General features: G+C 36.1%; 1 protein-coding gene across 2 annotated transcripts; it reads right to left on the bottom strand.

Annotated features, from left to right (window-relative positions):
* Positions 1 to 334: 334 nt before the first annotated feature.
* On the bottom strand, positions 335 to 15,187 carry LOC139977919 (out at first protein-like). 2 transcript variants are annotated; one of them, XM_071987642.1, is made up of 5 exons: positions 14,787 to 15,187; positions 13,449 to 13,583; positions 11,011 to 11,188; positions 8,721 to 8,768; positions 335 to 1,532 (listed from the first exon to the last, which is right to left on the bottom strand). In XM_071987642.1, exons 1-5 carry the CDS (start codon positions 15,039 to 15,041, stop codon positions 1,249 to 1,251), a joined length of 900 nt encoding a protein of 299 aa, XP_071843743.1. In that variant the 5' UTR covers positions 15,042 to 15,187; the 3' UTR covers positions 335 to 1,248. The 2 variants fall into 2 exon arrangements, with proteins under 2 accessions (XP_071843743.1, XP_071843744.1); XM_071987643.1 differs by lacking the exon at positions 8,721 to 8,768 and having other exon boundaries at positions 14,787 to 15,186.
* Positions 15,188 to 15,752: the final 565 nt, after the last annotated feature.

Below are 15,752 nucleotides of genomic sequence, written 5' to 3'. Positions count from 1 at the left end.
GTAAGCTGGTTATGTCGATCAAATAGGAAATAAGTGGCCAAAACTGGACTAGCATTGAGAGTAACTTTCCAGCGTGATCAGATATCTCTGTTCTGGTACGGAGACCCATACAGAGAGCAAGACACACACAAAATATAAATACAATAACCCCAAATAACTCCATCCTCAATATCACCGCTGGTCCACCCATTCCTCCCTACATGTAAGTAAATTCACTATTTTGAAAATGGAATGACATTGCACTGTTTCAAATTATCACCAACCGCTCATTGTTTATCCACACAATCCTACATGAAATGAAAGTATTCATTCAAAAAGAACAAGAAACAACGACTTCAATAGCTATAAAAGTTGTTTTTATTACAAAATAATTCATAAATACTGTACATCGACTTCTGAATGGCATATTAAATAACTGGATTATCTAATCATATGTGAAGTAGCACATACTTGCATATATATTGTTTAAGTAAAGTTAACTTGGAAAATTGATGCTATTCCAAGAATTGTCTTAAGTACGACAGCATTTCAAGCATTTCCTCCTCAGTAAATTCGATTCTGTTGGCAGTCAAGCCACTGACTCCCTTTGGATTTACCATTAAGTACTTCATTTCACTAAATCCAGGTGGTATATTAGGCAAAAGCATATATTATTATCTAGAAAGGGGGTGAGATCTGTAATATTTTTACAAAGAGAATGGCAATAAAGACTGCAGTAAGGCTACTAGGGCTACATTTCTATCATACTACCTGTATTCATGGAAGGTGGCAAAAACAAAACAAAAAATATTTGAGAAACTACAATCCTGTCCCCTACACATCCTCACCGCCCCCCCCCCGCCCCTCAAATAACCCACTTCCACTCTCTCTCTCTCGATTTCCTTCAACTACTATCTGACTAAATCATTTCATTTCAATAACGCAAGAAATAATTGGAAATGTTTTCAGCACTGTTAGTCTATATACCACTGATATGCGCTCCCATACTGTATCTGTTCCAACAATATACTGACATTTGTCTGTTCCCCCTGCCCCACCCCCCCCCCCGCCCTTCATTGTATGAGTCCGGGAATCTTGGCACTGATAGATGCCAACTCCTTATTCCAATCAGAAAGCTCCTACAATTATGTCTACAACATAGCATCTCTTCCCCCGATGACTGCTCGAAAATTCTATCAAACACCACATGTTTAAATACAATCTTCATATTTTCATTCAAAATGTAAAAATTAGCATTTCATGAAACCATCAATTCTGATGATCCCAAAGGCAGAGCGACTTTTGTGAGATGTAATAATCGAATCCTCGGCACTTTTTACAGGTCTTGATGCCGCACCGATAGTTCACGTTGTTGCCGGCCGAGTCTCTACCCCGGCAGTACTTGAGCCCGCAGGGATACCAGCCCACGCAGACGTCCACGTGGCACACGCAAGGTTTCCAAAAGTCTACAGTATCCCTGCATCTTGGGGACGTCTTGGCAAAAGGTTGTCTTTGAACTGCCCCGGACAAAGACACATAGGTGGCATTGATACCTGCAAAGTTAGAAACAGTACAAACATTGATTAAAGCATGAGAAATCAATAGTATATTGAATTTGTGTGTGACTTCTTCAATATCAAACATGGATATAGTGGAAGGTTCTCTTTGCTATGTTAAAGATAACAATGGATAGTTTCCCAACAGGGCATATAATGGTTGTTCTATTACAAAAGCCTCATTATTCATTATATGCATTTCATTATAAACACAAAGGAACTTGATCTACACTCCTTTTGTGTTTTAGGTTTTTAGTCAAGATTCTACCCTTTTGACAGAGAATGAGTGAAATACAAATTCAGACAATAACATTGTGTATCCCATATTTTTTCACCAAAACGGTCAGTCAATACATTAGTCATTAGGCATGCGCAAGCAATACTTTAACCATACTTTGATTCTAATTTTATTCCAAAGATCAAAGCATCAAAAACACCTTTACTAGTTTGAAATCAAGCAGGAAACTAAATTTAACACACACACACACACACAAAAAAACAGATTAAAAGAGCAAAAAAAAAAAAACGGTTAAAAGAGAAAAAAAAGTCAAAATTACATGCAAAAACATAAGAATAAATGAGGAACATGTATTCCCAAATGATTTTTTGAAAAAAAAAGGTTAAATGTGATTTTCTTTAAAGCATCAGAGTGTGGGAAAAATATATTCTGAACATCATATTAACCGAGCTATGAAAAAAATCACATTGGTAAACTATCAGAATAGATTTACTCTATGGGATATTAATACATTTTTCCCAGCTAAAACACAGTGACAAGATAGAGAAGACCTTCAATAATTAATTACCTTAGTAACAGCCAGGGGGCAAAAATCTATAAAACTGTAATGACCAAGAGTATGTATAGGTACTGTATGCTAATGTTCTGCAGAATGGCTGGATAATATTATACAATTTAATTTAAACAGTAAAGCCAATAACTTTAAGTTACCTGTAGCTGTGCTGTAGTACTAGTAACGACTCTGTAAAACTATTACAATTAGGAACACAGCTACACCTTTTGACCAAGCAACATTTTTACACGAAATGAGATTCAGAGGTTAACTTTGACATGCAAAATGATCCAAGGTATGAAATGTGTAGGCTGTGAGTAAATGGATATCAAACACATACTGTCTACAGTATATTTCTCATTACTGTCCTGTCTCCCCCCCCCCCCCCCTTCGTTGCTATGCTACACTGGTAGTTCAAATTCATACAGAATATAACAACAAAAACAGCCCTCCTTTATAGTGAGAAATAATATGGTTCCAAATTATTATTAAAAGACAAAATAAATATGAAAAGCAAACACATGTTTTGTGAAGAGCAATGAAAACAAAAAAACTCCCTGACACTACAATTAGTGAAATTACGACCTTCCTTATGGTTGTTCTGTTTGCTCCTTTAATCATCATTAATTAATGCGACAAGCGGACAACCCTTCCATATTAATTATAAACTCGATATAATTTACCCATATGACAGAACATAAATTGTAAACCAAAATACCGTAGATGCTTTCAAAAACAAAACAAAAATGCGAAGCAAAAGATAATCAACCGGAACAAAAAAGATGTACCACATACAGAAACGTTTCTCATCACAAACAATGATGAGTACAGACAAACAATAAAGTGATCAACTTAAACCCAACTATTTACAAAATGTTTAAAGGGAGCACAAACCCAACACATCAACTTTGGCTAAAATGGCAGAGACATCTCTTACCAATGAAGATGGTCTGGTTTGTGTCTATCTGCTGGAGGGTGGGGTGAGTAGGATGGTGGGGGGGGGGGTAGTGGTTGATGACAGTTATCTCTTACACATAGACCAATGATGGTGGTCTGGTTTGTGTCTATCTGCTGGAGGGTGGGGTGAGTAGGGTGGGGGGGGGGTAGTGGTTGATGACAGTTATCTCTTACACATAGACCAATGATGGTGGTCTGATGTATGTCTTCTTTCACTATTCAGTGGAGTGCCTTTAACTTCCATGCTATAACCAAAGACTGGACACCTCTGTATCTACTTTACAAATGTAAAATGTTAAGCATTAAATAGCAACCAGTGATCCACTAGGCCCGCTACTCTACATTGCTGTTACATGCCTGCAGCACTACTGTAACGTTACACATACTATACCTTTCTACACACTCATTATGACGTTATTAAACACTCAGTCACCAGCAGCAGAGAGGTAATTAGCATAAGAAAACGATGGAAAAAGGAGAACATGACAAATCTGAACAAATATGACTTGAGATTATGACTGGTCACTAAAGCAGTTATAGTTGAATTCTAGTATGGTTGACAATGAAGACATTTCAAGGTCAAGTGTAGGTTGACAAGAGGGAAGGGTACAAATTGTACTTGGAGAATGGAAGCTGGGAAAACTTTTGGACCAAGGACAAATTTCTCTTAGATTCCTCCTACTTGAGTGACTTTGCACGTGAAGATAAATCCCGGAAATGATGAAACCGATCACAGCATCTTCAAGCCACTATAGAGTCAACTCTAAACAAAAATACAACGGGATGTACCAGATTTTGGAAATTAACATACTCCAACAGATATTTTGGGGTAAAAGCTGGGAGAAGGGGAGGGGGAGGAACAAGGAGGGGGATACATTAAAAAGTCTCAATTTATGTCATTTAATGGGTGACATCTTCCTTTCAATGAGTAGACTTTTGCAATGTGAATGACCCTAGGGGTACTCTTTAAGTTTACAGTGTAAAACCACACAATGTATAGTCTGGCATACTAAGGCATAAAACCAAGACATAGCAGGTAAAGTTGGGAAAATGTCAATTTGCAAATTGGATAATTTCACCCAAACTTTCAACCTGAATTGTAAGCAGTACATCATTGTCTAACTTGAGCTTTCCAATCATTCAATCGATCAATCTATTAATTTAATTAATCATTCAGACTGTACTGTAAGATTATATCATGCAGAACCTAACCACAGTACTTTAGCATGCAGTAGTGTGTTTGGCAGGTCATAGTAACATACACACTTAACTTCAATATCATCTAAGAAGTACGCTATTGGTTTAACACACAATTGGTAAAATTGTGACTGCTGAGCTTGACATTTATGTACAGTACATTCAATTGTCATTAGAAGTTCAATCTACAGTGTAGCAATGTGAATGAGGAAACACCTAACATTATACAAACTGAATGCATTTGAGTAGTTAACTAATAAAGCCTCAAACTTAGAAAAAGGAAACAAAAACAGTAGACGTTATGATAAACGTGATAAATCAGTCAAAGAATGGGGAAAATCTTCAGTCAAAGGATGAGGTTAACATCCGTACCTTACATTTAAAACTTCCTATTGAACTGCTTTATAATCAGCAAATATTCTTAGGCTGCTCATAAGGCTGTACAGTAATCCATGTTTTTGTTGATTATAATTCAGGTAAAGTCACCAGTGAGAACTTGACTTTAGCCAGTAGATTTCTTTTCATAAAGGTGGTTCAAATCTGTGTAATTCTAATCTAGTGATTGCGAAGATTCTATTTGCTTTCCACCTCCATAACTACAGTACTTTAGCTCTATTCATGGAGATGTCAACACAAGAATGAGTTTTTCTTCAATCAGTTGTTATGACCATGATCTGCTGCATAACCTTATTTCACAACACTTGTAATCATGACTTCAACCACAATTACTACATACTGTAACCTCGGCCATTATTGTGCATGCATTAATTGGCTATGGGTAGTTAACGTGCTGTGAAAGTGTTGGAGACCTATGATAAATAGAAAGTGCTTAGAAATTTGCCTCGTTTTTTGCATGTCTGGTCGGTAGAAGGGAATGGACTGGGAGGGTAAGGGGAGTGTAGGGGGAAGGATCTAGACTGACTGTCTATCCAGTATAACATATTAAGTATACTTAAGTCAGTGTGCTAACAAGTATTTACACTTAAGTAACCCATTCCCAAGGATGAAAAAACTTGAGTCAATGTGACTCCCTCATTCCCCCACTCCCTCCTCTACCCCATCCACCAACCCCCCCCCCCCCAATGATACTACAGGGAATTGAGTCACTGAATCCAGTTGGCTGAGGCAAAATTACATAGAAAAGTGACTTTCCTCAACCTTAAAATGAACTATTCTCTTTTCTCTGACATTGCAAATTGGGTGAGGCAGACAGAAGATATTAGTTTGTGAATACCAACCAAAGTCTGTGCGATAGCCTGACGGGATGAATGTGGAATGTGATGATATAAGTAAAAAACTATGTGGAAAATAATGTAAAATATTTACATACAATATTTAGATACAGTCCTTTCACCAAATAAATTTTGCTCAAAAAAAGTTTCAAAAGGATTTTTTCTTCTTTTCTGATTGTCCCTTTTACAACCAGTACTATACGTTGTCCAAATAAATGTACCAACAATATAACAAAGACTGATTCTACAATCTACACTGTAGAAGATATGTGTAGGTTTGGTCGGTAAAACACTAATGTTGGGCAAACTTTAACCCTCCCCCCCCCCACCTTGGGTGGATCATAGGCTTACCACTATTTTGGTTTGATGTCAGTATCTCCAAAGTGCTGTAAGATTATACCAATTTATCGTTGAACCTTTTTGGTTTTATTACAGATTTAGGTTAAAATGGCAATCTATATTTGATGTTAACATGATCCAGATGTCTGGGACGACCATTTCAAATTTGCCCTGTTCCCTGTGTGAATAGCCTTTCCTATTTCTGTAAAATAAATGCAAACATGTACTGTACCGTACCTCATGCAAAATTTCTGAGCAAAAAGACACTTTTCCAGAGCTTGAAGTCTTCAAGATTTCAAAAACTTTGCTGGAGACATTTTTTGAAACAAATGCCTCAAGTGTATTTATTCGTAATGAGCAGTAGTAGACATGCAATGGAAATGGTTTCACTGGTTTGTAGTGACAAAATTCCATTCTGCAAATTTATTGGAGACTACTTGATGAATGCACAGATTTAAAACTCTTGCAAAATAAAAATTGGCATCTTTTTGTAAAGATTTACATTTTTGGCATAATTTGACATCTTTTTGTCAATTTCTGACCATGTTACCAAGCCTACTGGGCATAATACATTAAACACAATAATCAAGGGAATGCATATCTCCCAATTTTCTCACCACATGAGTATAGGGAGACATTCAGTCCTAAGCATTACATATGTAATAAGAACATGCAAATTCATATTGAAATGTTGCAACAATTCAATTATTTATTTTGACTGCTTATTTAAAGAAAGAGGTTTTTTCTGAGAGCTAATGCATTGCATATTTAAGCCATAATTAGGATCTCTTTTATCTTTTTAAATTGCAGAGCATGAAAAAACTGCTTTAAACTAAAAATGTATCAATGAGGAGAGCAATATGAGCCACATACTGAGCAATGTATCATTTGGGAACAATGTGAAGTTGAGTGATTCAAAACACTGTATATACTGTATGTATATAGGTAATGATAAAATTATTTCTAATAGTAGAAAAGCACATATTTATTGAGTAATTGACAGGGAATACCTTACCTGGTGAGTGGTGATGCATGCTACAGTATGCAAATTGGTCAAATTACTATACTGTAATGTACAATTGCGAAGATCTGTAGCATTTTTTTAATTTTTTACACAGGAACTATTGTATTCTATAGTCCTAGAGGCAAACTTCAGGAACTTCAAAACTGCTACGAACCATCTGATCACTAAATTATTCCCCAGGAGTGTACTAATGATGATTCATTAATCTTTGATTTATGTAAATACGGGACCAACTGTTAGATCTTTAAGTCCTGTTCGCAATGCACATGAAATGGTGTTATTTTCGTATATGAACCTTACCTGCTTTAGATTATAACCAGAATGCAAAAATGTATTGTGGTTTCCATGATGTAAAATGAGCAGTTTTCTTCATGAATCTTACTTAATGTATAGTGAGGGTGTACATGTTTATAAGGGTTTCACGATTTGACCTCTGATGACCCCAAATGACCTTTGACCTCCACCAAAAACAAGAGACTTTTTGTACTTAATGTGGTACTTCTACACACTAAATATAAAGTCTGTCCATGCTTCCCATCTTGAGATATCGTGTTTACAAGGTTTTCACAATTTGACCCCTGGTGACCCCAAATGACCTTTGACCTCCACTAAAAACGATAGGCTTCTTTTACTTAATGTGGTTCTTGTATACACAAAATCTGAAATTGGTCTGACTTCCCTTCTTGAGATATTGTGTTTACAGGCTGGGCATCACAAACGCACTAACACACGCACTTACATACCCATCATGAATGCAAAGGTTACGATTGTCATCGAAACCAAAAAACCTTAGAGAGAAAGCACTGAATGAAAGAGATTTGAATGATCGCCACTGATAAGCCAGGTCAATGGGTCAAATGAAAGTATTCTGTCTTTTGTATGTACAGGTAGAAAGTCAAATATAATTCGATAACTGATTTATGGGACCAAAACATTATGGAAGATAAAAAAATTTAAAAAATCTACTAAGTGAAAAAATATCTACTTAAACCATTGAACTTCAGCATTTGACCCGCACACAAGGTTAGTTTTTCACAGCATTTTAATGATAATGTGCATATTGAAATAAGAAAAACAATATGTAAGCATTGATGTGTGTGTTCTTTTGTTTAGGTGAGTAATTACCCAAGAAGAGGTGATAACAATTAATAAACCATTGGCGACATTTCAATCGACCATTTACAACTTCAGAAAAAAAGTTCCAGAGAAATTTCAATTTTCATAAATGTACCGTAAGTCAATTAGCAATGTGATAAACAAAGAACAACAAAAAAATAAATAAATAAACCCCAAGAAGATAATAAAACCTCCATAATTAGTTGGTGCATAAAAACCCCACATGCAGCCTACATATGTACTGTACATTAACACTGTACATTGTGTTCATATGAAAAGTAAACATTAGCCAACCATGGAAAGCTATGAGACAGACTTTTATGAAAAGCGGAAAAAAGAAGTTAAAAATCTGCATTTTGAAAGTTAGATTTAACAAGATTGTTTAACCATGTGCTTACATACATATATATATACCAGGTTTTCTGTTTCACTGTACATGGATGTCAGTTAGAAAGACAAGTATTAAAATGGATTTTGTTTTTTATTGCTGAAATTGCAGATGCTGAAGTTGGAACAGTGCCAAATTTACCCTGTTTGGTATGAGCGAACTTTGGGAAATACTCCATCCCTTTTTTACCTGTGTAGGGAAACATGACATAGAAACCATCATTTGCTGACTTGTAGAGCCAAAGATTAAGATCTGATTACCAAATTTCTACCAGGATCTATTCTTGCCGGTATGCTGGGTTCCACGCAACATCTTCTCCGAAAATCCTTAACAAGCGTCCGACAAGATTATAAAGGGAGGATGAGTGAAGTGCCAGCAGTAGAAGTACGTAGAGTCTTAGATCCACAAATTTTTTCCCCCCACCAAAACAACTTATTTTAAAAAGTAGAAATTCTGACAGCATTTGACGCAATAAAGTAATTTAAAACTACAAAAACCAAGGGGGAAAAACCAACATATAAAGGTGGATGTGAAACTTGATGATAAGATCACATGTCCTTGCCAATAGTATATATAAAGAAAACATTGTAAAAACAGAAATCAAACAATAGGTGGTCTGTCTGCTTACAGTACTGTACTGCTAAGTTTATCCTACACACATATTAATACTGCATCATTCTGTAGAGGTATGTGGAAGTATGCTAGTTATGTAATCATCTATTATGTAATCATCTATTGTTCTCGTGCCTTGTTGTAATTGCTAGATGGAATGCTGAGGTGGTACTAGAACAGTACACTGGGTGTGGTACAAGGGAAATACAAGGCAGTTCAGCTCTGACATCGGTTGTGTTGTGTTCTCTTTGACTGTCTCGAGTCTCTCTCTCTCACCCGACCTCTACAATTCATCAATTTGAAATGATTGTCATGTCCATCAGAATGAAAATCAACGAACGTGGCATAATATTGCACTGTGGCCATCAGACCCATTCATTTTGGAAAATTATTTTTTTCTGATACAAGAGAATGAAGTAAAAAGTTGCTGTTCCAAATGGGAAAAATTTCCTTATTCAAGAAAAATGAAAATGACTGTTTAATATATGAGGGATTTGTTCTCAGTAATCATAAAAAACAACTTGGGAGCATAACACGAACATGGCACACAATATAGGCCTTGAAATTAAGGCCACATACTGGCTAAATGCCAACGACTTTCCGTGTTTTGCTGGAAGAAAAAAAAAGAAAGAAAATTGCACTATTCTGCAAGAAGACACAAAGAACATATAGACACACGGTTAAGTCAGTTCACAATCGTCGGTCAAAGAATCTGTGTGATATTTCCTACCCTAGATGAAAGCCCTGAAAATACTGACTTAATTATCAGCAAATGTTAATTACTCTGCCCTTAAAAAGCCTCTATGCCCAGTAACGCTGTGTGTTGTACTTCAGGAAAAGTGTCAGTGAGAACTTGATTTTTGCCAGATTTTTTTAAGCGCTCACATTTTTTCTTTTTCAGCAAGCGCCTAAAATTGTGAAATTCAAGGCCTGCTAACTTGAATAAAATTTGTAAAGTTAAAATCTTTCAAAAATCTTGCAGCAAGCAGCAAACAATGGATACGGTAAAAAATGTGGACGACTGAAGTGCCTGAAAATAGCTCAGACCTGTCAGTACACCATGTAACAACATTCATGTGCAACATTAATGCATTGAAATGGGCATTATGTACAGTAAATGGGTGTAAAACAGTGCTTAATGTATCTGTGAATGCAGTGGTTTTGGTACAGAATGTTGGGCACTGTAGCATCATGTTTCAACAAAAAGGTACTTGAGAATGGAAGCATGGGTTGTATAGTGTGGTAAGTATAAAACATGCTTATTCATGAAGTACTTACTAGATAAAAATTGTTCACGTAACAATTGGACAATTTCTTTTGTTTTTGAAAATCATGGTTCCAAATTTGTGTACCGACAGACTTAATTCAGAATTTCACTGTACATTATCGTTAATGTGTCTAAGGAGCTTTGTTATCGATTGAACATCCATGCTGATTGTTGAAATCTCTTCACTAACTATAGAGATGGTACTGGACATCACCGTCCGGGGTGGACATTTCTGATCAATTTTGATAAAACATCATATACCACGAAAATCTAGAGTTATCCGTAAGTTGATGAAAGGTAAAAAGCGATAATCTATGTTGTTTTATTATTGTATACTTGCATGGAGCACTGGCCAGTGAACAGGAACCGATCCAGGACTTTGAAAAAGAAATTGTCAATGTTGTGTTAACTAATAACTAATTCTTTTTGGTGCAGGGAGAGGGGATGGGGGGGGCATTGTTGAGAGGTAATTATAATATCTTAATCTTCAATTGCCTGGATTAACGATCAGCCCGCTATAAAAATCAAAAGCATCTGCATTTTGACGTGTACCTTTGGACCAAAGCTTCAAATCTTCTTCCCGGGTGTAGGTGGTGGTTCGGGCCTCAGAGCAAATGTCCCTGATGTGTTTGCTGATACGGGAAGCCCTCTCCAGATTTATACTCATGTCCATCTGTAGTTGCTCTCGTCCGAGGTCATCTTCAGGATTTCGAATCGTACCAGGGTTTTTCTGTAATTGACACATTTTGGGACAAGATTCCAATGTTATCTTTGAGAGAACACTCTGTCATGAACTCATGATACATTTTTCTTTTTCAAACACTTACTTTCAAACTACTTTGTAGGTAATATCTGCACTATTTATGTACTAAAGTTTCACAGATCTGCCAGGCATGCTGGGAACAAATTTTAATAGCACAAGAGGTCAAGAGGGCACAAGAAACTACACACTTAACCACCATGCTTAAATTAACAAGCAATCATTAAAATACTTTCACACAATTAATGGGAGTAATCTAGCATTGTGATTTAACATAAGCTCTGTAATATTCAGGTTTGTGAATTTTACTGATTATAAACTACAGTAGTAAGCACAATTTCTGTGTACTGAAAGTTCAAATTCTAAAATTCATCTTTCAATTATGTTATGTAGCAACTTTAACCATTGTGTACAACACTGTACATAGTACTATATTGCACCATGCTCTGACCAGATGATCTGTCTGCTGTAGGGCCATTCTCTGGAAAATGAAACTGGCATGAAAAAATTAAAGTGTTCAGCAGGACCTAATGCTATACTTTTTGTTTTAGTGGGATTCCTCAAGTTTTCTGTTTCATATTTTTTTCATTAAAATTACAACCATAACATACTAATTTGCATAAATTTGCATTAGTGTAAGTTGTAGCCAAAATTTGTTGTTTATAACTGTATATTTGTTTCTTCTACATGAGTCTCTAGAAATAATATTTCAGTTATCAACTGTCACATGGAGGCAGTTATACATGGGTTCATTTATTTCATTCCTAAAGCAGAGGTTCCTGATCTTAAATTCTTCGTTAATAATGGGTGCTAATTAGCATAATTTTGATGTCACACACGTGACCAAAATAACACAAAAGTTTTCGTAAAAAGTAACTGACGTGCCTTATGATGTCCACACTTGATATGCAATCGTTCTTGGTACAGACTGTTAGTTCTGCAAAATATCCAGTCAAATAATTATTCCTACGATTAATTAATAGCCTCTTATTAGTCGTCACACACGTGACCGATGGTCACGTGTGTGACATTTATCCATTGAAATGCAGAATGTCACACACGTGACCAAAAAATGTCACACACGTGACCCTCCAAGTAATGTCAGTAAAACTGTTTTAAAGTAATTCCTATGGAATATCAACATCAGTGCTGTTCTTTGGTCATTACTAGAGTCACATTTGCACTGCAAAAATTGCATATTATGGACTGAAAATTCAGAATGTCACACACGTGACCCAACAATGTCACACACGTGACCGGATTTTTTAAGCTTATGTAGTATTATGCTAATTTTAAGAAGTGAAATATTTAGGTGAAATGTCTTGTTAGAATGGAAACACATTAAGGTAGAAACATGAGAAATTAGGGTTATCCAGCCCTGTCAGAAACTGAGGAATTTGCCAATGTTTTTTTGTGCAAAAAAGCCAGTTTCATTTCACATCACACACGTGACCGACCTTTATATGACCTCTGCCAGCACATGAATGTTCTGAATTTGGCTAAGCTATATGGTTTTGTGAAAGAGTCCCCTAGTGCATACTTAAGTACTACAATCAACCTAACTTTCTTTACCTAAAAGTAGTTACTTAGTGGTAAAGTGCAAATCTCCCCATTTTTCAGTCACACACGTGACCGAGAATGGCCCTGTAACTGTACCTGCATGAGGTACAAGTCAACTCCACAAATCCACATTCAAACTACTGTAACAGGTAAAATTGGTAGTCTGACAACCAGTATTACTATCCTTCCCCTGCCTACCCCCACCCCCCCACCCATGTCACTTCCCCATGTTTTATTTGCTTCCGCTACATATGTAACATTGAATGACCACTACCTTATATATAACAACCAGGACAGGAATTACTGTGAAACTGTACATGCCACTTGTTTGGAAACGATTTTCCAGTCTTTAATCAACATAATGCACATACATAAAAAATACATCAGTCACTCTTTACAAGTGCAAAATTTCTCCTTTGTCCGTGTTCAAGTTAAGGCGATGTACGCAATTTGAAGAGCACCAACATTGGCATACTTCCATTCACATTGAGATTGCTACAATCTAATAATGGTGCAAATTCAACAGGTACAGTATCTCAAACAGAATTATAAACGTAATCAATTGGTCACATAGCACAATTGCACTCGTTAGGAGCAAAAGAAACTTAGAAGCAAAATAATAAAACGAAGTTGCACTTTTATTTATAAATGGCTAATCTACATTGTTTACCTGTCTGAGTTTGGACATGGCATCTGTAGATATAAAGGAACTTTTAGAAAACTGGTTCACAAAGCAGAGTCTCTGGTAAAGTTTCTCATTCCTTTCCTCTTCACCAAGAATAGTTAACCTTGTAATTTGGACTTCCTGCAACAACAAAAATGTTATTTGAAAGAAAAATTGTGAAATTATTTAAACTTTTACAAAGCAAAATAGTGAAATTTATATTTCCTCATATCTTAATAATCTTCAAGTTTTAATTATGATTTCATGACACCTAAAGTTAAAAGAAGTTAGAATGCAAAATTGTTTAAAATCATTAGAGTTATTTCTGTATCCCTGCTCCCACTTAAAATCACAATGGCCATATATGTCACCATATTATGAGTAACCCCACAGAATGCCAAAAATAATTTAAATTGGGGCATGTAATAGAAGGTTGTAAGATAAACAGCAACCTAGAGGCAGTTTACCATGATTCCTTGAAATATATCACTACTATTCATTGAGAGGCCCTAAAAACCCCTTGCAACTGTCCCTTAGTTACCATGCGATACATGTACATGGCCTAGCTTAAACATTTTAGCCTTCTGCCACTGATAGTGATGCCAATGTTACAAGTCAATATAAAATCATTTATGTCCCTGTATTTCTTAAAACGTTTGTGCAACACATTCATAGGTCCTACCTATTGTGAGAAGGTCAGTCTAACTAATTAGACTAAAGTGGCATTAACAGCTTGGGTCTAACACTAACAGTTACTTAATAAGGCCTGATAAAATACTAAGTTTATCCTTAACACACATATTAATAGTACTGCAGATTTCATCAATTTGAAATGATTGTCATGTCCATCAGAATGAAATTCAACGAACGTCACACAGAATACAGGCCTTGAAATTAAGGTCACATTCGGGCTACAGCCTTAATTTAGGACCTAAAAATTCTGGAAAATATATGGTGCATTTCTCACTCTGTCAACATAAATTATATTTGAAAAGGAATTAAGTGGCAGTAGCCTACTGTACTTCCATTTGAGCAACAGAAACTGCTACGGTAGCTTAGCCTAGGTCTTAGCATAGTACTAACAACATGTTATGGCTATAAATTTACACTGATCCTATGTATTGAATACAGTTGTGGCAATTGAGTAGCATACTCTTGTCTATTACCAGTACTATGGGCTAGGGAAAAACGTTAGGCCTAACACTAACAGTAACTACAGTACTAGCCTACTCGTACTACCGCAGTAAAAGCCTAATTTAGCCTACACTACTGTTGGCCGTGTTGCAGTATGTTGGGTCACAAGGACCGTAAATGTGTCTTTCATAAATGTGATCAACTACTAACCGATCGAAAGTCTAATATGATCTTTATTAATGTGCCATCCAACTTTTGAAACTCCATATGAATAATATCTTGGGCTATATCTGCCTGAATTGTCTCTTGAATAAGATCACCCCCTGCATTTTTTACATTCACAACAAGTTGAGAGTGTCCGACAAAGAAACAGTCACAAAATATATAAAGGAAAACATAAAAGGAAACATTCTGACACCATCTTTTCAATCTGCAACCTAATATGTTCATTTTGAATACTTCCATTACAGCAGTTACTATATACTAATTCGATGAAACAAGTACAATCTTAGAAACTGGGCCTACGTCGGTCTACGACCTGCCGCACATCTATGCACAATTAATAGTTAATACAGTGTGTATTCAGGTTCCGGTTAGCTACCTAGCTGTACAGTATATTACCAGTACAGTAATATACAATATTACGTTCAGCAACCAAAGAAAACAGTGTATTACGGAAGCGTGCAATGTACACTGCATTTGTAATACTAACACTTACGTTTTGATCACACCGGAAAAATCGCCACTGTTCCAATGTTAAGTTTAACAAAACTGGTTTGGAAACATTCTACTTTATTTATTAAGGTCACAGTAACACTGACGATTAGCAATTTTTTCAATGCCATTGTCAAGAAAGATTATTTTTACATTTTCAATAGCAGAAACATCCGCTGAGCGCCGTGAGCGGCCTTACTGATGCCATCATGGCAAGCAAGTGAGCTGCAATGTGTATGTGTTACGCCATATTCATCATCATCATCATCATCATCATCATCATCATCATCATCATCATCATCATCATCATCATCATCATCATCATCATCATCATCATCATCATCATCATCATCATCATCATCATCATCATCATCATCATCATCATCATCATCATCATCATCATCATCATCATCATCATCACTTATCGCCACCATCACCATCATCATCACCATCACCATCACC

Source organism: Apostichopus japonicus, chromosome 12, assembly GCF_037975245.1.
Source record: "Apostichopus japonicus isolate 1M-3 chromosome 12, ASM3797524v1, whole genome shotgun sequence".
Taxonomy (NCBI): domain Eukaryota; kingdom Metazoa; phylum Echinodermata; class Holothuroidea; order Aspidochirotida; family Stichopodidae; genus Apostichopus; species Apostichopus japonicus.
This window is presented reverse-complemented; position numbering and strand designations above follow the sequence as displayed.